General features: G+C 47.8%; 1 protein-coding gene across 1 annotated transcript; it reads right to left on the bottom strand.

Moving 5' to 3' along the window:
* Positions 1-1,604: 1,604 nt before the first annotated feature.
* KLC2 (kinesin light chain 2) lies at positions 1,605-21,932 on the bottom strand. Its single transcript, XM_081841003.1, has 16 exons — positions 21,890-21,932; positions 15,375-15,631; positions 14,378-14,608; positions 13,048-13,120; positions 11,863-12,085; positions 10,945-11,032; positions 9,634-9,735; positions 8,550-8,723; positions 7,650-7,749; positions 7,004-7,053; positions 6,821-6,894; positions 4,671-4,779; positions 4,016-4,165; positions 3,685-3,809; positions 3,280-3,340; positions 1,605-2,269 (listed from the first exon to the last, which is right to left on the bottom strand). Exons 2-16 carry the CDS (start codon positions 15,621-15,623, stop codon positions 2,189-2,191), a joined length of 1,890 nt encoding a protein of 629 aa, XP_081697129.1. The 5' UTR covers positions 15,624-15,631; positions 21,890-21,932; the 3' UTR covers positions 1,605-2,188.
* Between the last annotated feature and the right edge of the window lie 4,161 nt (positions 21,933-26,093).

The following is a 26,093-nucleotide window of genomic DNA, read 5'->3' as shown; positions in this document are numbered from 1 at the left end:
TGCCCATTTGTATGTACTTTCCTGAAAGAGAGGGATACAGTCAGGTGAGAGGGCCTGGTTGTATTATTGTCTGTTTTGTTGGTTTAAATAACATTTTCTCGCTTAAATACTGAGCTAAGAGAGCAACTAATGAAGAGGCAAAGGAAAGTCGCCAGCTTTAAACTGCAAGGACCCCCACCCATGCTTTTTAATAGCTGTGCAGGAAGGTGCAATGCCAGCCAAGTTTGCCTCCCGACCGAGGCAGAATGGAGAATTTGCAACCACTGAAATGCTTACCTCTTAAAACAGCTACTAAAAGGCACACAGATCCTGGCCTAGAAACTCTAGGATAGCAGCAGACTCAAAGGAGAATGCTCTCCTGGAGGGGTGGGTCAATTTAGAACAGAAGTGGTGATCTCCCCCCAAGCACTGCTGGACTCCCATTTCCCCATCAGCAAGTCCAATGGTCGGGGATGACTGGGGTTGAAGTCCAACGTCACATGGAGGAGGCAAGCTTGGCTGCCACTGAGAGAATGGCTCAAATTCCGTACTCTTCCGCCACACATGCCAGGTTGCAGCTGCAGCTTAAAACCTTCACCAGGAAACAAGGCAGCTCCATTTATAGTGCTTACAGGTCTAACGTGATTTTTAATAAGGTCACACGATAGTGAGGGGTTGGGCTAATATTTTCCAGCACTGATTTATGGGGATTATTACAAGGAAGAACTTCAAAATCCACCGTCCATCACCCATACCTTTATGCTCCCAATGCCATACTCCTCCCAGCAGACGGAAAATGCCTGGAATCCAAAGTCCCCTACACTGCACTCCTGTGCATCCGTCTGATAGAAACAGAGACAAACATTCCAGGGAAATTTGTTGTCCAGTGTAGAATGACCCAGAAAGTGCAACGTCCAGCACTGAACGCCAGCCATTCCTGCTTCACAATGCCTTGCTATTGCTCAGTCCAGAAGGAAGAAGAAACAGCAAATGCCATGTGGTCAAGTTTTGTTGATAGAAGAGAGTGGGTGGTGGTTTTGTTGGTGTGACATCACCAGCCTCTATGACACAGGAAACTGTGGAGATAGACTCCACAGCTGCCTTCTTCCCCTGGCCCTAAACTATTTTAGGGGGGGTGGAGAGGGAAAGGGCAAAACTGGCAACATCTGTTCTGGGCACAAATGACACAGCCCCGACCCGGCAAAACAGCTATGGAAAGTGAAAGATTTCTTAAGAGGCTGCTGTACATAAGCAGAGTAGAGACTGGGGAGGTTGGGTAGAGAAGAAGAGAAGAGAAAAAAATGGCGGAAAAGAAGTGCATAGGTGGGGGTTGGGACTTCGAAAAGGAACAGCAATTCCCTGAGGCCAAAACAAGAATGCAAAGCAAAGAGATGAGGAGAAGACCACAGCGGGAAAAGGAAAGAGACTTCACATGGCGAAGGGTAACTATAGGTGCCCTGGGAACTGCAATTCTTCCTCTTCTGGGGACAAGCAAATCAAACTGAATTGTTGGGTAATTCAGCCCAGGCACAGTTTTCTCAGAGGTTTGCTATAGTAGGGCGTAGCATTGCTTATTTAGGAAGCACTGTAAGAATCCTCTCTTTGCCCATTCTTTTTTGTTGGCGGGGGGGGGGGGTTCTGAAAGACAGATTCCTCCTCCCCACCAAAAGAGATACATTCTTAGCATTCACAGGAAGGGGGCAGTTGAAAAACATATAGTGCATACAGTATATGCATGAGGAGTGCAGCGTAGGGGTTTCTTGGAGCAGGTGGGATCATCTTATCCTTTACAAGAAGCTAAACTGCTGGCAGAGGAGAGGGACAGATGGCAGAGTTAAGAGCCACACTCACCCTAGCAAACTACAGTTTCTTTTCCAGTAGCAAAGTACAACGACGAGGGTGACAGCAGCATGCTGCAGTGGAGAAGAAGACATTGGCTGTGTGTGTGTGTGTGTGTGTGTGTGTGTGTGTGTGCATGCACACGTGTGAGAAAGTGCACACTGCTCCACACAGGGCAAATTGTGACGGGACATCCCTGTAACCAGGGGGTGGGCGATTCTTCTGCTGCTAGACATGGGGGCAAGTGGTGACAGGCAGAGCAGCAGAGAGAGAGAGAGAGAGAGAGAGAGAGAGAGAGAGAGACAAGGCAGAAGGTCGGACGTGGCCCAGGTCTTCAACAATGCAACGTAGGTGCAGGCCAAGCTGATCCTCATGCCAGCAGAGAGTTCCGCCGAGAGAGGTCTACGTTGCTGGCACTAAGGCCACGGCTGTCAGATAGACTACTAGATGCCTGGAAAAGGGAAAGGGAGACAACCGTCAACATGTCAGAGCAGGGATGGGGGACCTTTTTCAGCCAGAGGGCTGCACTGCCTTGTGGGCAACCATTCATAGGGACAACAACACATGGCAGTGGTGGGGAGGGCCAGGAGAAAAAGTGGGTGGAGCTATGGGTGCAAGGCATACTTTTGTAGAATAGGCCAGCCACTCAAAAGCCAGGGCTTTATAAACATCATCCCTGACCCTTGGCTATGTTGACTGAGGCTGATTGGAGCTGTATTCCCACATCTGGAGAACACTGCATTGGCTACCTCTGCCTTGAAGGATTTAAAGCAGGGGTCAGCAAAATTTTTCAGCAGGGGGCTGGTCCACTGTCCCTCAGACCCTGTGGGGGACTGGACTATATTTTAGGGGGGGGTGAGCAAATTCCTATGCCCCACAAATAATCCAGAGATACATTTTAACCCAGAGATACATTTTAAATAAAAGGGCACATTCTACTCATGTGGAAACACTAGGCAGGCCCCACAAATAACCCAGATATGCATTTTAAATAAAAGGACACATTCTACTCATGCAAAAACATACTGATTCCCAGAGCGTCTGCAGGCTGGATTTAGAAGGCGATTGGGCCAGATCCGGCCCCTGGGCCTTAGTTTGCCTACCCATGATCTAAAGCACCCAGTCTTGGGTGGATGAGTCTGTTTTCTGTGCCTCTGCATGATCTTTTGATCTGAATGTGCCTTCTCCCAATCAGCCTCTGCTAGGGGTGGACAATTCTGTGGCGCATCTGCACTGGGTTTCATTACAGAGATGCAACATAAATTACTATCCCTTGTATATGAGGTTGCCGTTGTGCTTCTGGATGGGTCCCTGCTCTGCCCTTTCAATCAGGGCTTTGGAAGTGGTTGGGAAAGAGCATCCTGTGATTTCTCAGTAACCACAATTCCTTCCCCTACCCAACAGAGAAACAACTCAGAAGGGAGAGAGAGGCAGGCTGGGTTTTGCAGTCTGTGTGTATACCTGGCTTGCCTCCTCTTCCACGCTCTTGTTGAGGAAGTTGAGAGAACTGGCCCGCTTCATCCTGCAGGGAGACAAAAAAATAAGTGCCAAAGGAGTTAGGCCTTTTGGTCACTGATCTATGGCCTTCTCTAGGGTTTCATGCATGTGATATTCCCAGGCCTGCCTGAAGATACCAGGGATTGAACCTGTGACCTTCTGCATGCAAGGCAGTTGAGACACAGCCCCTTTTGATATTCACTAAGGGTGTTGCCTTCATGCCCTGGTTGTGAGTTTTCCCAGAGACATGCAGCTAGCTATATACCGCTGAAACAATGATAAAAAATATTGGGCTGGCTAGACCTTGGGTCTGCAGCAGATCCTGCCCGCCCCAGGTCCCAAAGCAGAGCCACCAGACGGAAGACTTACCCTGGGTTCCGGGGCTCCTGTGGGCTGCTCCCCTGCAGCTTCTTCACCAGCATCTCGCTGCTTCGTCGCAGGGCGTCACGCAGCTTCCCAAAGGAGCCGCTGCGTTGCAAGGCTCCGGAGCCAGCCTGGGAAGGTGGGGAGAAAAGCAGAAAAGGGATCAGCACCAAATGTCTAAATCAGCATCCTGCTCCAAGAGAGGCCAAGAACATCCTTGAAGGGAAGCCTAAACACAGGGCCCGTGCGCCAAAGACTCCCCACACCTTGTTGGATAGGATTACACTGAAGTGTCCTCCATTTTAGGATTAAATTGTAAAGTTTTGCTGCTTCTTACCCCGGACCACTCAGCCGCTCTGTCTTCCGGGTCAATCCCGTTTTCACACTTGTTGGAGCTGAGGACCCCCTCGCAGTTTGATCGGTGCTCGGAGCGGTTCCCATCCTTCAGTAGTTCTACAACCTTGCTCTGGTTAATAGCGTCCATGCCCTAGTTGGAATACAGAGATTATCTACTGGGGCATCCAAAAGCCAGATGGCCTATTTAAGCCAGCAGGCGGGAGCAGAATTTTTTTTAATATCCTCCAGCACACACTTCCGTCCCACTGCTGGACCAACACTGCCTATCCTCAGGGGCAGTGTGTGTGAAACGATAAGTGCTGTTTTGCCTTGCTTCTGCTGCCACTGCCCGCTCTGTCGCCACTGCACACCCTGCCGCATCAAAATAGCACCACCATCAGCGCTGATTTGGGGCGAGATCTCACCCAAAATCACTCGAGAACTTGCGGAGCACACAAGATCTCGAATGAGTTTGGGTGAGATCTCATTCCAAATGGCTGCGATCTTGCCCCAAATCAGTACTGATGGCAGCAGGGCACCAGTGAGCGTTCCACCTGGGGGTTTTCTTCTGTCTGAAGCAGCGGCCTCACCCTGCCTAACAGCTGGGCAGGTTCTGCCTATCCTTCTACCACTAACCACCATGATGCAGCACTTGCCTGCTTGCGGGTTTTCTGGGCACACTCCTCCAGCGTCTCGGCAGCCTCCAATTTTCCCTGGCGCCGGTAGAGAGCACCCAAGCTTTTCAGAGTCGTGTTGACTGTGGGGCTGTGGGTGGAAAGGAGAATGCAAAGACAGATAGGTCAAGAGCATTCTTTATACCCCTTGCACTTTTGCTGTCCTCTTAAGGAACTTTTCACAAAATAAAGTTTCCATTAAATGGTCAAATTCATGTCTTTAAAAAAAACAAAAATCAATCAATTGTCATTTATGCATCTTATAACTGTTCTAATATAATTACAGTTAAATTAGTTAAAGCTACTGTGTTAAGACAGACACACTGGGCTAAAATATGGTCTCAGTTTAAACCACTGGATTGCTTTGCCCAGCAGTAGGTCACCAATGCTGTTCCTAGACTTTGCTCCAGCCTTTTCTCTGCATTACTGTTGCCAATACTGTTATACTTGTGTTGGTTCTTATATGCAGAAACTATCTTAAATGATAAGTTGTAAAAGCCACCTGTTACATCACACAGATAAATAACAGTTGCTGGAAACCACAGGAACAGCGACGGCTCTTGTGCTCGGATCCTGCTTATGGGTTTCCCATGGGCATTTCACTGACCACTGTGAGAACAGAATACCGTATTTTTCGCTCTATAACACGCACCTGACCATAACACGCACGTAGTTTTTAGAGGAGGAAAACAAGAAAAAAAAATTCTAAACGAAACAGCGGATATATGATTTTTGTGGTTCATGCTGTGGCCACAGACGTGATCTGACGGTGAGTTTGGGGTAGCCCAATGCAAAAATCCTGAGGATCCATGTGGATCCATGCTTTGTAACCACGTTTTTGCGCCATTGTAGCCCCATGAAACATTGGGTGCGTGTGTGTTTTTTGGTGCAGGCTGTAGCCATGGATATGCTATGTGATCTGATGGTGAACTTGGGGTGACCCAGTGCAAAAATCCTGAGGATCCATCTGGATCCATGCTTTGTAACCACGTTTTAAGTGGGGAGGGAAGGAAAAGTATTCAAGGGACAAGGAACACGCATGGGGTGTGTGGAGAAGGATGCTGCTAATGATGCAGAAGAGGGGTTTAAGGGGAGAAGGAACACGCATGGGGTGTGTGGAGAAGGATGCTGCTAATGATGCAGAAGAGGGGTTTAAGGGGAGAAGGAGCTCGCGTGGGGTGTGTGTGGAAAAGGAGCTTTTCGGTGAGCTGAGTGGGGGAGGGGGGAGGGAAAGAGCACTGTTGCTTTAAAGGAGCCAACCGGACAGCAGCCACTTACAGCAGTGTAAGCAGCTCCTTTCCTCTCCCGCTTTGCGCCTTCTCTCCCTCTTTGCTGCTTTATGCAGCTAATGGCGAATCCCCTGCAACCCAAGTCCTGCTCAGCGGATCAGCTGAGACGCTGGGAGAATCGTAATTTCCCCCTCTCCCTCATCCCGTGCCATCCTGTCCCCAGCAGCCTTTTTAAAAACTTTTTTACTGGTTTTCACTGCGCTCGTGGCTCAGAGCCCTCCTGTGTCCTGCCGTTCCTCTGCAGCCTCATTGCTCTGTTTAGAGAGCGCACGGACCTTTGCTAGCTGAGGCTGCAGCAGCTGTTGCTGGCTACGCAGCGCTTTTTCCGGCTCGCTATGGCTGCCCGCTTTGCTGCTATGGCTCTCCTTCCCTCCCTCCTCCTCGGCTCCTCCCCTTCCTCCTGGCTGTAAAGCAAGCAAAGCTAGAGCCGTGCAAAGCCCTGCAAGCGGCTCCCGCTTTGCTTGACTGACGGCAGCCATGGCTCCAGTCGAGTGCATTCGCTCCGTAACATGCACAGGCATTTCCCCTTACTTTCTAGGAGCAAAAAAGTGCGTGTTTTGGAGCGAAAATTACGGTATTGGACTAGATGAGCCACTGACCTAATCCAGCAGAGCTCTTCCTATGTACTTAAGTTCACTCGTCTTATCAAGACAGTCAATGAATCCTAACCATTGTGAAATAAGGAAACTACGTCAGCCTTAACTTGCAGCAGCAGCAATTTCACTCTTCTTCTTCTTCTTAAGCCTCTGGCTTCTCTTTCATTTCAAGCTCCTAGCCCCAACTCAAAGTCAGGAGGAACCTTTTAAAAACCTTTTAAAAAAGAAAAGGGGGGCTACCCCTTACCTGTCCACCTTGCAGGCTTTGTACCAGCTGCCATACTCCCCATAGGGGGCGCTGTCTTTCTCCTTGCGCTTCTCCTAAGGGGGAGGCAAGGTTAAAGGTTAAAGGGCAGGGGGTGTGTCAGACGGCTTGGATCCAACCTCAAGGAAAAGTCGAGTTCCCTTCTCCCTCCCAATGCAGAGGTACCTTGCTTTCCTCTCGCTCTTCTGCATGCATCCAGATTGGCTTATTCTCTCCTACAAAGAACGGTGGTTGGGGGAGAACAGAAAAGAACTTAAAGCAGTGAAGAACATGCCTTGAACCAGAGCAGACCATCAGTCCACCTTGTGGGACTCCTCAGGACATTTAAAATATTTCTTGTACATTTGCATAATTATAAATAAAAGTTTGACATAAATTTGTTATAAACAAAACTCGGGGGGGGGGGTTATGAAATATCCACATTTCAACGCACCAACCAATTTGCCAGTCACGCTCTCTCAGCCTAACCCACCTCACAGGGTTGCTGTGAGGAAAAAGGGGGAGAAAGGGGAGAACTGTGTATGCCAGGTTGAGCTCCTTAGAGGAAAGATGGGATAGAAATGTAATAACAAAAAAAATCATTAAAACCATGTGGGCAAAGGCACAGTGATTTGCCAGCCCTGCCAATCAGCTGATGGTCAGTGCTAGCAAAGGGTATGCTTTTAGAGGTGCCCCTGATCAGCTGATTGATAACAGCCACAACCCCCATTTTGTCCCAGCTGTGTCTTTTCCTGCCCCACACCTGAAATGCATAAAAGGAAGCAACCCTTCTCTGTACACATGAGGTCCCACCACCTGTTTCTGCACTCACCATTGACTGAGCCGAACTCTCTCTCGTGTGCTCGGGTCAGGATCTCCTTGTAGAGGGCCTCAGCGTCCTTGTATTTGCCTTGTTTGAGGTAGCAGGAGGCCTGTGGGGGCATATTCTGAGGTCAGAGGAACAGGCTGTGGCAACAGGGATCAGGAAGCATCGATGCCTAGCAAAAGCTGGATGTTACATACACCAGGATTCTCTACTAGCAGCATAACTCTATGAAGTGCTGTCCTTTCTCTTGCAGAGAGAAGAGGCAGACTGCACAGACCATTATTCAACCCAGGTGGTCAGTCAGGGGATTAACCTGTCTTCCAGTGGCATGGCTAATGATTGCAAAGTAAAACAGCAGAAAGGCACCAATCAGGAGTAGGCAGGGGAGGAGGATGGAAGGGCTCCAGGGGCACCTGGAAGTTGCCTTCCTGCCTCCCTTCTTCCCCCCAGCACAAAGGCACTGATGTAACTGATGAGCACTGTGCAAATCAGGGGCTACAGAAGCTGCCATTGTCTAGAAGACATTGAACTAAAACTCCCATCACCCCCTGCTGGCTGGGATTGCTGGGAGTTGTAGTCCAACAACATCCAGAGGGCTGCAGTGCCCCGGTCCCTACAGTAAACATCATACTGTTAAATGTCACAAAGTTAATACGAACTTTAAAGCATTTAATGCAAACTTTATAGCATGCTATCAGTGTTCTTCAGCCTTGGGCCCCCTGTTGTTGGGACTAAAGCTCCCATCATCCCTAAACATTGGCTAAGGTGTCGGGGGATGATGGGAGTTGTAGTCCCACCAAAATCTGGCATGGAAGAAAACTGCTTAGCATAGATTCCACCCCCCGCTTAAACCATCCCCACACCCCCAAAGGTTTCTCTTGGACTTTTCCAATCAGCCCCTCTCACCAGGTTGTTTTTAGTTTTGGCCACATTGGGGTCGTCTGGCCCAAGGCGAGACTCGTAGATCTCCAGGGCGCGGCGGTAGTAGTACTGAACCTCCTCGTACTTGCCCTGGTTCTGGCAAAGGAGAGCCAAGTTGTTGAGCTGCTTGGCCACATCTGGGTGGTACTTCCCCAGCACCTGGGAGGTTGGGAAGAGGAGACACTGATCACTTAAAAAGAAAGAAAGCAAAGTTTGTCCATTTTATTGCCAAATCCCAGTTCCCAGTGCTGATCGCCCAAACCATCAATTTCACATGGGAAATTACTTTAAATCAGATCAAGCTATTCATCCCATCTGACTGGCAGCAGGGGTTATTCCCTGACAATGCCACTGAGGATTGAACCTGGGACCTTCTGCATGCAAAGCAGATGCTCTGCCACTGAGATATGGCCACTCTTCCAAACAAGATTCTAGTCCTCAGTGATCTGAATAAAGGAGGACAACAGACAGTGAAGAGCAGGGTGGGGGTGGGAAAACAGACAGCCTGGAAGAGACAGGGTTAAATAGAAGCAACTTGTTTAACAAGCGTAGTGCATGTATTTTAATTTTTGTCAAGGGAATATGACTTTGAGCAAAAGGGTGGGGATGAAGATCCCTGACAACAGAACAGCAACAAAGGTGTGTGGAGTGGGGAGGTGAAACCATAGCCCACAGGCAATGGCTCTGCAGGCCACGGACTTATCAGATCTTCCAGCATTTTGTTTTGTTTAATAGTATTGTTTTGTTTCATGTTTTATTTGTTTATATCCTGAACATTTTCCCCACGCAGATCAGGGTAACTTGCATCAGAAAATTTTCAGTTTGCATTGGGGAGCCATTACGATATCCTAGAAAGTGATCTAATTTACCATGTTCATTTTACTTGAATTTAGTACAAGCTAAAAACTTGATCACTGAGAAGCTTGCCTTATATTGTGCTCATAGTTAGCATCCATGCATTGTAACTGATGAACTTTGGAAACTGCAAATTTTATGCAGAAAAAGAAAGCACCGGGGTGGGTGGGATATGCCCCAAGTATTGCTGCCTGTAGCGGCCTTCTTTAAGTACCTTCTCTCGGATCTCCAGAGCCCTCTTGCACAGCGGTTCCGCCTCCTTATACTTGCCCCGCTTACCATACAGCACAGCCAGATTGTTGAGGGTAGCAGCCACCTAAGGATGAAAAAGTACATTGTACAACTCAAAACTCTAGGGTATGAATGCTGCATGAACCTCAGAAGTCTACTTCAAAACAGGATATCACAGCAGGCTAGCAGATTCAGAATCAAAGGTGATCCATTGAAGAAAAAGGAGGCGAAGAGAAGATCTAAGGTGCTAGTCCTCATGGTTATCGGGGGGGGGCAGGGGAACCTCAAGCATCCAGATGGTTTCTGCTAGAGGCTCTGGAATGATTTATTTATCTAATAAAATTTATACACCACTTGATTGTTTTAAAAAAAGACCTCAAAGTCTTTTTGAGGGCTCCTCTGCACTTCCGCTTATCCCTTGCAGAGAAAGCATGGGTCCAAGCAGTTTTCCATTTGCCCAGCCGCTTCCCCCAGGGAAACCTGCTCTTTACTGCTGAATCGGAGCAAACGGCAATCCATGGAAAACCCAACTGACATTTGCTCCAATTCAGCGGTAACAATAATATTTCTCCAGGGGAGGGGAGGGGAGGGGACGAGCCCTTGGAAAGGAAATCTGGGTGAGTTCAGTCAAGTGAATGGAACTCCCACTCAGCAAATTTGCCTGCAAGCCCACCTCCCCACTCACGATCTCCTTCTATATGGCCCTCCGCCAAAACTTTAAATCACTTAATAAGGCCCTGCTTCAAGTTCAGTCTTCCATAGGATCTAGCTTGGCTTTTATAAGAAGCAGGGCCTTCTCAGTGGTTGCCCCAGAATTCCTTTCTACGGGCCCTCTCTTATGGCACTCCTGAAACAGGTTCGGAATATCTTACTCTGCTGTGGTTTGGGGGAATTAACCCTTAGCAACAGTATTTTATTGTTGCATTGTTGCCTGTGTTATGGATTTGGTTACTTCAGTTCTTAGGTTATTTTAACAACCTAAAATGCTTTTATATACACTGTTTTGAGTGTATCTGCTGATAAAGCAGTGTACAAGTTTAATAATAATATAAAAAAGAACAGGGAACATGTGTAGGACTCTGTCCACTGCATGTGTGGCCCTCGCCCTGACATTGCTAGCGCCCAAAATATTCCAACGTTCTTGAGAGGGAGAGAGCATCTGTGGAATTGCAAACATAACGAACAAATGAGATATAAACTTATCCCATTTGCTCTTGATGCATAATTTCTTCCACCTGCAGAACATGAAAATGCTTCCGAGTGCAGAGAACCAAGATTCAATGTGGGTGCTTACGGCAGGGTGGTCCTTTCCCAAGGTCTTCTCCCGGATGGCCAAGGCATCATTGAGAAGATGAGCAGCCTCCTTGTACTTATTTTGGTCCCTAGCAGGAAGAAAAATAAGTTATTATTTTGGCCAGAGAGAATTCCAAAGCAAGGAGTGCCTATTACCAGTTTAGGCTGGTGCACCAACTATGCCTTTCCTGGACAGAGGTAGCTTAGCCATTGTGATTTAATGCGTTAGGAACCTCATGACTGGACTACTGTAATGAGCTCTATCTGGGGCTTCCCATGAGATTGGTCCGGAAGCTGCAGTTGGTGCAGAAGGCTGTGGCCAGGGAGCTGAGTGACTTTCCCTGACCCATAAAACTGGGCCCATTTTTATGTAACTGAATGCTCTGAATTTTTGTTTCATTTGTTTTTAATATGCTTTTACAAGTCTTTAAACTGCTGTATTTTTGGTTTCAGGTTGTACTTTTGTTCTGATTATATTTTTCATTTTTATACTGTATAGATTTTTTAAAAAAATATTAAGCTGTTTATAAATGCTGTTATAAATGCTATTAAGAACACAAAGTAAATTATAAAAGACTACATCTGAATGTACAGTACACGAAAGGCATGGGGTACAGTCCTTTCTGTCCTGCACCATGTCAGGCTAGGGGGTGGCTTCTGATCACGTCTGAATACTGTTCTCTGAATACTGGAAAGCTAGTCATCTTCCAGACAAGCTAACTTTCCAAAAGCAGCGAGCTTTTCTGAGTTTCTTTTCTTCCAGCTTAAGAGAGCCTGCAAATAAGCAATTCAGTAACGGCAGCCTAAAGTGATACAGTCTCAGCAGGGCAGCTCCACACGCTTTCTCTGCATGTCCAAGTTAGATCTAAGGTCAAAAAGCATTCCCCTGCCCTCAGCCCAAGTCAGCCAAGCCTCACACCTGTAAACCAGAGCAAGAATATTCAGCATGGTAGCCACATCAGGGTGGTCGTGTCCTGAGGTCTTCTCAAGATCCTCCAGTGCTTGCTTGCAGAGTGGTACAGCCACCTCGTAGCGCCCCTGGGAAGCATATTGGATCACCAGGTTGTGGAGTGTCCGCAGCCGTGCTGGAATCTCATAACCACCATGTTGGGCTGCTGCATCTCCACTACCATGTGTCTGCCCTGCAGAAATACATTGACATCATCAAAAGGGGTGGGATCTGCTGCCCACACCCTCCACAAAGCAGTTCTTCAGTATGCTATACATACACACTCAAAGCAGGTGTATATACACCTGCAAACACAAACACCTACACACACTTAAAATGAATAGGCAGCAGGCTCAGGACAGAGAGCTAGCAGACTTCTCCACATAATGCACCATCATCCTATGGAATTTATATAACCACAGTGTTTCATGGCTGGAATTAAGAGCTATGTAAGGGAAGAGAAGTCAGCCTAAGAATTTGGTAAATGCACGGGACAAGGGGCCTTAGTTTGTATATTCTCCTCCCCTCCCCCCTTTTCACTTTGTGTTGGGTCTTTTAATGCTGTACACATGAGGGGAAGGGATTGTCTTGTTTGCTACTGATATGTAAACTGCTCTAGCAGCCTTTTCAGACGAAGCGCAGGGCAAAACTGCTTTCAACTAAATAAATGATCATTCCTTTCTTCTGTCAGAGTATATTAACCAACCTATTTGTGGTTGAGATACTGAAAAGTATTTATGTTTGCTAGACATGGGGTGATGCCCAACTAAGTTTTACTCAGAGTAGACCTACTGGAATTAACAGGCCTAAGTTAGTCATGTCTCTTAATTTCAATGGGTCTACCCCAAGCAGGACTAGCACTGCCTACAACCCTGAACATTTTTAGTTTCCTCAAATTTTGGTGGACTTCCAACAACTTTAGGGTTTCTCCATGTTTACTTTTTACTCCAGTACCTGTGATCATCTAACTTGAGGGGGGGGGGACTCCTGACCTTCTAGATGTTCCCTCCCTTCTAGTCCTCATGCAGTTATTGACAGCTTAGACTAAAATGCTGCAATCTGAAGGCCACTATCTCTAGTATTCTGACTCCTTGCCGTACGAACTGACTTGCTGGATCAGAATGGTCTACTTAACCCAAGGTCTACTTAACCCACCTTGTCCCTGGTCATCATCGTTTGGGAACAGATCATCTAAGGAGTCTTTGCCCGTCTCCCCATTCTTCTCATCCTGGGCAGAAAGAAAAAAGACAATCAGGGATTGAAACTCTCCTACCATTTCGAAGGCAAAAGGAAATGGCAAGAATGCCCAGCACCATCCTAATCACCAAAGCTGACACCTCTGATTCAGTCCTTGGGGATTGCTGAACCTGCAGTGTTCCACTCCCAATTTGCTGACGTTTATGTATAGCAAGGATGGGGGAACCTTTGGCCCTCTATATATTACCGGACTACAACGCCCATAATCCTTAATCATTGTCCATGCTGGCTGGGGCTGATGGGAGTCTGACAACATCCAGACAGCCCCAGGTTCCTCGACCCCTGATTCAAGGTAGATGCTACTGTTGAGAGGGCTGAAGCGGAACTTCTCTTTACCCATTTTCTCCACTCCATGCCTAATTTTATATACCTCTATTATGTCTTCTCCTACTCGCCTTTTCTCTAAACTTAAAAAGCCCTGAACGTTGTAGCCTTTTCTCACAGGGGAGTTGCTCCAACCTGTTGATCATTTCCGTTGCCATTTTTCTGAACCTTTTCCAGCTCTACAATATTCTTGGTGAGGTGAGCAGAACTGTACACAGATACCGGGCTCTCTCAGGTACAAGGAGGAAGAACACAGCCACTGTGACTTTTATTTTATTTATTAATTACATTTTTATACTACCCTTCATCCAAGGATCACAGGGTGGTTTACAATATAAAAACACAACAGTAAAGAACATAGTAAACAAAAACAATACTCCCCCACCCCCCACCCCCAGTTTAAAAGCCAAAGGCCTGGGAGAAGAGGTATGGTTTTGCCTGGTAACCTTATCGTTCACAAATCTGTCTGCCTGTGTTTGTTTCTGGATCCAATTCAAGGTGCTCATATTAATATTTAAAGCCCTACATAACTTAGGCCCCAAATACCTGTAATACCGCCTCCTTCCCTACAGATCTCTCTCGGCTGCTGAAAATGGCAAAGGGGGCCACCTTGGCAAATCCTCTGCCCTCAGAGGTTTAGGGGCCTTTGACACTTGAGTTCTGTGCTTTTAAGACATACCTTATTTGTATAATGTTAAATTGTTTTAAATTGCTCTTGTGTTTTAGTGCTGCAATCTGCCTTGGGACCTTCGGGCAAAGGGCAGGAAACAAACAACCAATCACCCGCTTTTAAAGCCATCTAGGTTGGTGGACATGGTAAGTGCAGCTCATTCTCTAAATATGGAGGGTCACGAGTAGGAGAGCGTAGGGTTGAGAGAAATCAGAAGAAAAAGAGAAGGCTCACCGATGGCGAAACATCATCATCAAATTTCTTAATCTGGTTCATGAACTCCAGGTGCTTCTTCTCCTCCTCCAGCTGGGCCACGGACTGCTCGCTCCGCTGCAACTTCTGCTGGGTCCCAGCCAGCTCATCGCGCAGCCACTGGTTCTCCTGCACCAGGCGCCTCACCTGAGCCCGCAGCTTCTGCTTCTCCGACTCCACCGCGCTCAGGTGACTGGAGAGGGCAATGATCACCTGTAACCGGAGACTTAGTGTGAACACAGGCCTGTGAAATTCCAACTAGGAAAGGGAACACAGGTGACAAAGCCCCAGGAACCCTTGTGTTAGCGGCACTCTGGCCCTCCAGATACTGCTGGGACTCCCATCAACCCCAGTCAGCTCAGCAGGCACCGAGTGATCCAGTAAGTCACTCAGTTGAAAGTTGGCGTTAACTCTTTATTAGTAAAAACATGATCTTTGCAGACTTGGCTAAGTGCCAGGCCTAACGAGTGCAGCCATTCATTCCCTCTAGGCCTTACTCCACGAAACTAAAGGTCTCCACCTCCCCACAGCCATCTAGATCTCCTCCTCTCCAGGGCTTTTCCCAAACAATCGGAGACTGCGCCTGCGTGCAGCCAACCTCTCCACGCTTTTCATGACTCTTCTGGTTCTGGGAGACAAGGGGGGAGGGGAGCTTGTCACAGCAGGTGGGAGGGACACCTGTGACTCTTCACCAGCCTGACTTATCTCTGCCTCTTGGCCTCCCTCATCCCACTTTCCTGCTTCAGCTTCTGTCTCTGATTCTGAGCTTCTCTCTGCCACAGACTCTCCCAGCTCACTAAGCCCTGTTACCTTCTTCAGCTCTTCCCAGTCCTCTTCCTCTGACCACTCATCGTTATGCCGCCATCACTTCCCAGCCTCTCAGCCTCCTTCCCCCTAGCTGGTTCCTCCCACCATTTCTCTGCATCCAAACATCCAAAGGGCCCACAGGGTTCCTCATCCCTGAGCTAGTGGCTGTTACCTGAGCCTCCCCAAGACCCAGCTCGATGGCTTCCAGAGATTTGCGCAAGAGGCTGGCCTTCTCCTGGGCAGCGCTTGTTTCATGCTGCTGCTCCAGGCGGTTGACGGTGTCGAGAAGGGCAGCCAGCAGCGAGTGATGCTCAGTGCGCAGTGTCTCCAGGCCTTGCACCACTGCCTTGGTGCCCAACACAATCTCATCCTGGCTCATCTTCTCCAGCTTCTCCTCACGGGGGTACAACATGGTCGCCATCACTGAGCCTTCACAAAGCGAGAGAGAGAAAGAAAAGAATATGGTGGAGTTGGAATAGGTCCACTAAACCAGGCTTGTTTTATTTGTTTTAATAATGATGGCTCTATCACACTCTTCCTCAAAGTAGGTCAAGGTAGCACACATGGCCCCTCCTGACAACAATCCTGTGAGGTAGGTTAGACTGAAAAAGAAAGCGCAGAAGCATTGCACAAGTTGGTTTTCTTGTCTTAGAGGAAATACATGACTTTTGCTGGTATACAAGTGCATGTGAACAAGTGAATTTTTATGGATTAAGGAATTCTTAAAGTAAAGGTAAAGGTACCCCTGCCCATACGGGCCAGTCGTGACCAACTCTGGGGTTGTGTGCCCATCTCGCTTAAGAGGCCGGGGGCCAGCGCTGTCCAAAGACACTTCCGGGTGATGTGGCCAGCGTGATGAAGCTGCTTTGGCGAGCCTGCACCATCACAGCACACGGAAACGCCGTTTACCTTCCCGCTATAAAGCGGTACCTATTTATCTACTTGCACTTAAGGGTGCTTTCGAACTGCTAGGTTGGCAGGAGCTGGGACCGAACGACGGGAGCTCACCCCGCCGCGGGGATTCGAACCGCTGACCATACGATTGGCAAGTCCGAGGCGCTGAGGTTTTACCCACAGCGCCACCCGTGTCCCTCTTCCGAATATATTTCAAGTCGTCATGGCGGGGTATTGGGAAAAGTTTTCAATTAGCAATAATCGCGCCTCGGATTAACCTCATTGGCTACAATACTGCCACTACGCAAAGTAATTCTTATTATTAATTAAATTCACATCCCACCCTTCCACCGCAAGGAGCCCATGGTGGCAAACAGACAAGCAATAAAACAATGAGAACGTCTTAAAAACAGTTCTAATACAGATGGAAACGGGGATCTTAATCTCTATTTAAAAGGCTTGTTGGAAGGTCATCCCTAGCTAGCAGGATGAGTGGTCAGTGATGATGGGAGTTGTAGTTCAAAAACAGCCAAGTTGGGGAAACCCTGCTCTAAAGCCTAGGCACATGAGAAAGAACATTACTACCTGCTATTCCCACATGGGGGAGCCACTCGTACCCTTCGGCAGCAATCCTAAAACATACTTACAAGGGAGCAACCCTACCATCAAACAACCACAGTGGGATTTGACTTCAGGAGTGCAAAGGACTGTGCTCTAAGTGACCCAGATGACACCTGAGCTTTGCATACCTGCGGCGAGGATGTGGCACAGGGTGGTGTTTAATTTGAGGCCAGGCTGAGCACCAGAACCTGTTAGGTATGCTCAAGTTCAACTTTGGAATGGTAGTTACAACACGGGGGCGATGAGTCACAGCCCCATCATGAATGAGGAAAAAGGTCTGGCAGAAGGTAAGGTGCAGTTGCCCCCCCCCCAGTATTTCAGGAATCAAAGAACATCAGAACCTGTTGGATCAGGACAATGGCCCATCTAGTCCAGCATCCTGTTCTCACAGTGGCTGCCCAGATGCCTATGGGAAACCTGCAAGCAGGACCTGAGAACAAGTGCACTCTCTCCCGCAACTGGTATTCAGAAGAATCACAGCCTTTGACTCTAGCAGGGGTCAGCAAACCTTTTCAGCAGGAGGCCGGTCCACTGTCCCTCAGACCTTGTGGGGGGCCAGATTATATTTTGAAGGGGGGAGGAATGAACGAATTCCTATGCCCCATAAATAACCCAGAGATGCATTTTAAATAAAAGCACACATTCTACTCATGTAAAAACACGCTGATTCCCGGACCGTTCGTGGGCCAGATTTAGAAGGTGATTGGGCCAGGTCCGACCCCCGGGCCTTAGCTAGCCTGCTCATGCTCTACAGCAGGGGTCAGCAAACTTTTTCAGCAGGGGGCCGGTCCACCGTCCCTCAGACCTTGTGGGGGGCCGGACTATATTTTTGGGGGGGAAATGAATGAATTCCTATGCCCCACAAATAACCCAGAGATGCATTTTAAATAAAAGCACACATTCTGCTCATGTAAAAACACCAGGCAGGCCCCACAAATAACCCAGAGATGCATTTTAAATAGAAGGGCACATTCTACTTATGTAAAAACATGCTGATTCCCAGACCATCTACGGGCTGGATTTACAAGGCGATTGGGCCGGATATGGCCCCCGGGCCTTAGTTTGCCTACCCATAGAGGCAGAGCATAGCCTCCATTGCTAGCAGCCTCGGATAGCCCTCTCCTCCATGAAGTTATCCAATCTTCTTTCAAAGCGACCCAAGTTGGTTGCCACGCCTGCCTCCTGGGGGAGCGAGTACCACAGTTCCACTATGTGCTGCGTGAAAGAGGACTTTCTTTTCCCCAAACTGAACATTCAGCATCATTGGATATCCACAAATTCTAGTGTTATGAGAGAAGGAGAAAAACTTTTCTCCGTCCACTTTTCTAAACTTCTATCGTGCCACCTCTTCCTCGGCTTTTTTCTCCAACTCGAAAACGTCCCAAATGCTGCATCTTTCCTCATAGGGGAGTCACTTCACCCCCCCTTGATCTTCTCAGTTGGCCTCTTCTGAACCTTTTCTATTTCTACCATTTTTGAGATGAGGGAAAGGAAAAGCGGGAGGGGCAGGGAGAGAAGAGGGGCAGCGAATCCCCCCCCCCTTTTTCCTCCTGTCCGGCTGTCATTGCATTTCCCGGCTCCCCCAGTAGGTGGCTGGCTCAGGCCCCAGCAACTGAGACGCAATGCGGCGTGGAGTCCCGTGCCCAGCAAACCAAACCGAAGCCGCAGCGCAATAGGGATCGCTTTAACCTCTCCCACGCACACGCAGGATAGAACCAGACACACTTCTTTTCCCTTTAAGTTACCAGACTGCCATTTCTAATAACTCACTTTGCCCATCTCTACTTGATCTGAAAAAGAGCTGAAACTCAGAAGTCCTTGTATCCAAATGATGAGAACTGCACTGACCCCTGCCCAAATATGAACAAAGTGTGCTCTGTGTCCCCCACCCAGTCATATTTGTTTATAAAAGGATTTCTCCCTCTCAGCCTACCCTTTCATTTTCAATCTCCTTTCCATTGCCCTTTTAACATTCTCTTTATCAAGAGGAGAGGGGAAAGGATGAATGATGGACTGGTGCAATGTAACATCCCCGCCCCTTGAAATAAGGAAGGAAATGCTTTCGGCCAGAGGTTTCAGAATATTTCAAGGAACTTTGGGCAGTATCTCCCATTTTATAGGATTTGCTATTTACCCAGGGCAGATACAGAAGCAAAAAAAAAAGGAGAGGGGGACACAAGAAATATCCACCCATCCACTCCACATCACAAAGGGCAGGGAAGCTTTGCATATCTGTTCTTTTGCACAAACCCACCCACCTCAGTTGTAAAGTATTCTGCAGATTTGATTTTCTACTCTGGGGCTTTTTTTAGAGCAAAAGTAGAGACCTCTGTACTCTTTACATCTTTGATTTTGTTTAAAGGAAATACCTCTTTACCAACAAACAAGCATGTCCGTCATTTCAAGAAACTGGATAGTCAGGATTTCTGATGAAGATCACAACAAAGAAAAAAAGGAAGAAGCAAGACCTGAACTTCTGAACAGATGGCCCTTCCTTGCTGTACGATCACACAGGCTCAAGGTGCACATATATACATATACATACACACACACGTTAGGCCCACACAACTGTAGAGAAGCACCTCCAAAATCAAGTGTAAGATGCAAGGGAGATATAGCCAAGTCCTCAAGAGCCTCCTATGTGCCTTTTCCAGAATTCTTGGCCTATAAAAACACCTCTTGTCCAGAAACTCTTCCTTTTAGCTTTGGATTATTTCTGGAAATTGGGGGACATGGGACTACTTTGTCATTCCACCCTCTCAAACTTCTCCCCTTATACTTGAGTTCTTTCCACAGCATTGAAATGGTACTGACTCTGAGGCCTTCACAGATTTTTTTTTAAAGAGGTTCCACTCCCCCTAACCCAGCTTGTTTCTGTCCTCTGATGTTCAAGGGACGATCCTAATTCATTCAATATTTTCTGCTTCATCTTATCCCCATCTCCAATCAGACTGGGTTGTCTCCCTAGCCTGATCTTCAGTCTGGTAGTCTTCATGAATTATGAGGTTCACCCCTCTCACCTATTCCAACCACCCCTTAAACCTTTAGGAGGATAATCTCATTGATTGAGTTACCTCCTCTATGCCTTTGAGGCGCTGCAGAATCCCTCCAATTTATGGGGAGGGGGGTGTTTCAATCTTCCTGCTTTTCACCCTTTCTTTTCCCAACTTCTTAACCAACCCACTATGCCTCCTTTTCTCTCAGCAGTCTTTGCCCAACCAGTTAGCAACATGCCTCCTTCCTCCTCTGTGCTCCTTCAAGGTACATCAAGTCTCTCCTCTCTTTGATCATACTGAAGGTAGGGTACTACCTTAACCTCTATTTTAACTTTGTGGAGATCCTAATGATGCCTCCCACCCTCTTATGGTAAGGCAGGAAGGAGGGCGATTCCCTTCTCCTTCATCACCTCCCTAGACACCTGTCTCACTTTTTGAAAGGGAACTCCTTGCTCTTTTCTTTATTTTTATTTAGGAGTATTTATACCTGCCTACTAACCCAAGTTCCCAAGGTGGTTTATATTATATATTCAAAAAATAATTAAAATAGACGGAAGATACAAGAGTCACTACAGCAGAACAATGATGTATACAACTCTCCATTCCTCTTCTCTGGTGGCCCAGCAAATGCCCTTCTGCAGGTGGATCTCCTGCTATTCAAATATCTTCTCACCTTCACACATCACCTATATAACACACCCCCCCCCCTCCTGGGAGCCTCCATCTCTTCTTTCTGGGGTAAAAGTTTCTGAAACTCCACCATCTTAAAGGGGATTCTCTACTTCAACTCCAAGAAGCATTTTCATCCATGCTTACTTTGTGGCGGGGGGGGGGGGAGTGCCACACTTTACGTCCATCACCCTTTCCTTGAAGGGGGGTTGTCTCAAATCAACCCACAAGTATCCTCACTCTCACTCCCCCCCCCCCCCCGAAGATACACACAATACATTAGGTCCCATATTTTGGACACTCTGCAGCCACTTGCTACAATAGTGACCCTCCACTCTCTTTTTATCGAGAGAACTCTAACAACTTCTATCTTCCTCTACTCTATTCCTGCTAGCTGAAGATTTGCAAAAGCCTCTTCTGACATTTCAGTGTTTATGAGGGACTTAGGGGGTCCCCTCTTCTACCTACCCAACTACCTTCCTTTTGGGGAATGATGCTCTCCTTTTCTTGAGTACCTCTTGTCTTGAGAGGACTCACCTCTTGACCAACTCCTCATCCAGCTGGTGGAAGGAACCCCTTTTGGTTTAGAGAGGCCCTCATCCTTTCAAAAGTGTGTCTAATTAGCTCCCCCCAACTTCTAAATACCCAACCCTGTTTTGGCTCCCCTCTAACCACATTCCTCATTCTTCTGCCTTGAGAAAACTCATCCCTCCATTTAAGGAGGTTTTGTCCTTGCCCACTTCATCCCACCCCCCATCTTTTTGGAAATGCAAAGGAACATCTATCTTAGGTCCCTCTCTTTCGTCTGGGATAACTCATCCCCCCGCTAACCCCCCCCCACTCATAATGTGTGTTTCTGCGGGCACCTTTATGAAATTGGTGGGGGTCTCCTCTGCCTGCCCCATTGGCTTCTTCTTGAGAAGCCCTTATAACAAGCTGAAGGAACTCGCCCACCAGTCCTCCGCCTGACCACTGTTGGAGGAAGCTTTGAGAAGGAAGGACCACAATTTACTTATGGGGGGGGTAGCAACACCATACATTCCTCTGCTGTGGGAATTCGCTCACCCACCTGGCCGCCCCCTCATCTCCATCTTCTGCAAGGGGCAGTTTTTGCTCAAGTATCCCACCAGTCACTCTGCATTTCATCCTGGGGAGGGGGGGCTGTCTGACAGGCCACATCTCACTTATATCCTGGGCAGCCACCCTCCCTCCTTTTCACCCTAAGCGGGGGGGGGCCCTCTCGGCATGACCCCCCCACCCCTTGTTTCCACCCTATTGGCGTGGGGGGAGGAAGAGACTTTTACATGGCAGAAGGGAGAATCCCTGCCCAACCAACCAACCAGCCACTCAGGTAGCCTTTTGCTGGGGGGGGGGACGACTCGACGAACGACCACCCACCCACCCACCCACCCCTCATTTTCATCCTATAGGGAGCTTTTACTTGGGGGGAGGATGACTCCTTACCTGACCCCCCCTCCCCTCACTTACTCTCGGCGCGAACACCCACCCCCTCGTTTCCACCATATATGGGGGGCTCTGCCGACCGAGGAGGCCCACCGCCCACCACCTCACTCAGCACCACAGCCGACACGACGCGACGCAACGCACCTGCGCGCCGCCGCCGCCGCCGCCGCCGCTTCTGCTCTTTCTCCAGCCACCGGCGGCCTCACATCCTTCCCGGCAGGCACTGCGGCACCGGCAGCCGCGAGGCCCCGCCCCAAAACAAGCGCCTTAAAGGGGAGGGGGCAACCTGGCCGGCCGGGGAAATGGGGCCGGAGGACAAATAAGGAGGAGCGCCGCCGCCGGTCCTGCCTTCCCGCCTTAAAGGGGATGGGAAGGATGCCTTGGGTTCTCTTTCCGAAGTTGTTACCAGTTTACTTGGGGCTTTCCCTTTCGTATCTTTAATAAGTAAGTCCTGTTACAGATAGGTAGCCGTGTTGGTCTGCCATAGTCAAAACGAAACAAATTCCTTCCAGTAGTACCTTAAAGACCAACTAAGTCAGTTCTTGGTATGAGCTTTCGTGTGCATGCACACTTCTTCAGATACACTGAAACAGAAGTCACCAGACCCTTCTATATAGTGAGAAGGTGGGGAGGGGTATTACTCAGAAGGGTGGTGGGAATGGGTGATTGGCAGATAGCTGCGATGAGCCTGTTGACGACTCTTAACGACTGCAATAGGTCTTACAGGAAAAAGCAAGGGGTGAAAAGGTGAAAAATGGCTTGGTCATGTATAATGAGATAAGAATCCAAGGTCTTTGTTCAGACCAGGTTTCTCCATGGTTTTAAGTTTGGTGATAAGTTGTAATTCAGCAGCTTCTCTTTCCAGTCTATTTCTGAAATTCCTTTGTAGTAAAACAGCTACTTTGAGATCTTGTATAGAATGTCCTGGGAGATTGAAGTGTTCTCCTACTGGTTTCTCTGTCTTGTGATTCCTGATGTCCGATTTATGTCCGTTTATTCTTTGGCGTAAGGTCTGGCCTGTTTGTCCAATATAGAGAGCTGAAGGACACTGTTGGCATTTTATGGCATACACAATGTTAGACGATGAGCAATTAAATAGTCCCAAGATGGTATGTGTGATGTTGTTGGGGCCAGTAATGGTGTTGTCCGGGTGTATGTGGCAGCAAAGTTGGCATCTGGGTTTATTGCAGGCTCTGGTGCCAGTGTCCGTGTTAGGTCTGGTTGTAGTATTATTGTGGGTTAGGAGTTGTTTAAGACTGGGTGGCTGTCTGTAGGCAATGAAAGGTCTTCCTCCCAGAGCTTGAGAAAGAGAACTGTCATTGTCCAGGAGAGGTTGCAGATCTCTGATGATGCGTTGTACTGTTTTAACTTGGGAAGTAAGTCCTGGCACGTGTTTTTATATGTCAGTAAATGCGGCCGGGTGGGGCAACGGGCCCCTCCGCCTGGAGGGGTGATCCCCCCCCCTTTTGTTAAATGAGCGGGAAACGGCGCGTGTTTACGAAGAAAAGTTTAAAGGGCCGGGGGGGGGCTCTCATTTAATTATTCGCTACATTTTATCGTTATCGCCTCATATCAGGAGTTCTCTGGAGCAGCAACAACAAAATGCAAACAGAACACAATTCTCAAATTAATTCTTAAAACGGTGAGCCGCCCGGCCGCAGGGCGATCCTAGGCAAGTTTGCTCCGAAACAAATCTTCGTGCGCGATGCGGTTTAGCGCCCTGCTAACGGTGCATAGATCGCCTCCTCCTTGGCGTGCAAAAAGGTCTCCTCCCAAGTCCCCTCTTTTTTCGGGGGAAGGGAGCCTTTTCTTCCATTTGGCTATGTTGCGGGGAGGACACTTACTCTGGCGTCCGGTTGACCCCCCTCCATTAGGAATTGGTTTCTTAGAAGGCGTGGGGGCAGGGATTGCATGATCCTAGCGCAGAGAGACCGATTCCGTAGGTCGGCTGATTTACTGTAGTTACAATTGCTTTTGGTTAAGTTTTCCCTATGAAGATCAAGTGATTGTTAAGCCACTCTGAAAAGTGTCATTCTGGGAGGGGAATAAGGTCTCCTAACAATTTTCAGCACCCTTAAACTACAGCTCCCAGAAATGCTTGAGGGAACCCATGGCTGCTTAAAGTGGCATCATAGTGCTTTACATGTACAGTGTGAATGCGGCCACGTATGCTGAGAGAACTGGCTGGCCCAAGGTCACAATGAATTTCATGAAAGGTTAGTGGGGTTTTAAACCTGGGTACCCCCTGGTCCTAGCCCAGTGCTTTAACCACGACACCACACTAGCTTCCATGTACCAGTTTTCCCCTGTCTTCACTCCCTCAATGTATACCTGAATGAGTACAGCAACCAATTTAAATATCTTCTTGGTTCACAAAAAATGTGCAGTCTTTTTCTTTTCCCAAACCGTAAAGTCTTTTTTACATTTGATGTGAGACATTATACAGAATAAGGTGGGAGAAGCAGGAGGGGAGAGAGAATGGGGAGAAAGGATTGTGGTGGCAATATTTAGTATGTTTGTGGGTGAGCCTGCACTTAAAGTGGGTAAGAACTTAGTGCTTTTCCTCCATTTCTTTTAGCTGCCTACTGCTGTTGCCCCCCATTTCTTTTTATTTGCTCAGTGGCAGCCCCCCAGGATGGGATTTCTCTTTTTAGAGATACCAAAGACAATAATGCCATACACACTAACAAGAGAATCAGTTTCGTTGAACTCTGAGAGGTTTGCTGCTTGCATAAACGTTTGTGGGATTATGCTGCAAGTTCCTCTCCTCCTATGCTTATTATGTGGGAAGTTTAAATAAATTTTCTCTTCAATAGAAGCTCCTAATATCTACACAGCAGGACCAGTTTGTTACTCAATTAGAAAACTTTCTTATAATCTTTAGTAGACAAGTGTTTTAAGTCTTTGTACTGAAATAATTATCCCAGAAATCCCATAGGGCACCTGCAATTTTAAAAAAGGCAATCCCATTCTTTCATGGGTGTGAGGAGGAGTGTCAGGATAACGTATGTATATGTTGCTAAAGGAATTATTCAGCACTGTACACTCTTTCCTACAGTAGTTTTATTTGTGTGCCTTGTTAGCTAACCCAACGTGAGTTTTATAACAGGATATAAACTTAGCAGCAGCAGTAATGCATAACACTTCTTCCAAAGGAGCCCAGAATGGCAAACAAACCAGCAATAAAAACAATGTAAAATTCATTTAGATAATGGACCTAGCAACGTGGTTTAATATTGCATATCTTTTATGTATTTATCTAGATTGCTTTATGGCCATGTTTATGGCTTTCTGACCATATTAAAGATAAGGATAGTTTTTGACTGACGTGTCATGAAAAGTAGTTGAGAAGCAGCTGAAGGAACATTTGTGTCTTGCGGAAGCATACAACCATGAGCTCTCCTCATCTGGGCTGAGGTTGTACAGCCAAGGGGCAACACTGGCCTCTGTCCCTTTTTCCCTCCCTCCCTCCTCTGATGCCCTCTTGCATCTCTGCCTCCCAAAGGCTTGCACAGCTGTTTGTTGCAGAGGCCCTGGCTACAAGCTCCACAGGCAAATGGTGCCTCTTGACTGGCCAGGGGGTGCTTCCCAGACCCTTGTGGGACAGTGGGAGAAGGCACCTCTCTTTGGGGTGGGGGGGGGAAAGCTCGGAGACCAGGGGCAGCAGCTGTAACTGCCCAGAGGACTCCCAAGGAGAGGGGAAAGGAGGGGAGGCTGAGGGAACACTCCACAAGGGAGGGTATTTGAAAAAGGGTGAGAGACTGCCAGCTCTGCAGGCTAGGGTGACATAATTGGGCTCCTAAGCCCCACAGGGGTGCTGCAGAAAAATGTAGTGTGTCAAGGGAGCAGTGGACTCAAAAAGGTTGGGAACCTCTGGTATAAGGTATAGGAGAGCTTTAAATTCCACACTGCTGTTACCCATGGCCAAAGTGTTGGAATATTTTTGCTTCTGTGATTTATAAGCTTTTGTTTTCCCCCAGAGGACCGTTGTGCCAGTTGCAAAGTATTCACATTCTTTGTGCATTTCCTTAATGCAAAGAAAAGCAAAACATAGCAAGCTGAAATGCAGTTTCTCCATTCCAACTATAAGGCCTCCCGCCCCAGTTCTCCGCTTTTAGATTTTGGAAAAGTGAAGTCTTAGTGGCTGGTTCTCTTGTATTTCCCCTTTGCTCTTCTCATGTGGACCATATCCAAGGTGCTTTAAGGAGGAACTAAAGCATAAAGTGATCAAGCTTGAGATTTTAAAG

Source organism: Podarcis erhardii, assembly GCF_964252035.2.
Source record: "Podarcis erhardii genome assembly, chromosome: 15".
In the NCBI taxonomy this organism is placed as follows: domain Eukaryota; kingdom Metazoa; phylum Chordata; class Lepidosauria; order Squamata; family Lacertidae; genus Podarcis; species Podarcis erhardii.
This window is presented reverse-complemented; position numbering and strand designations above follow the sequence as displayed.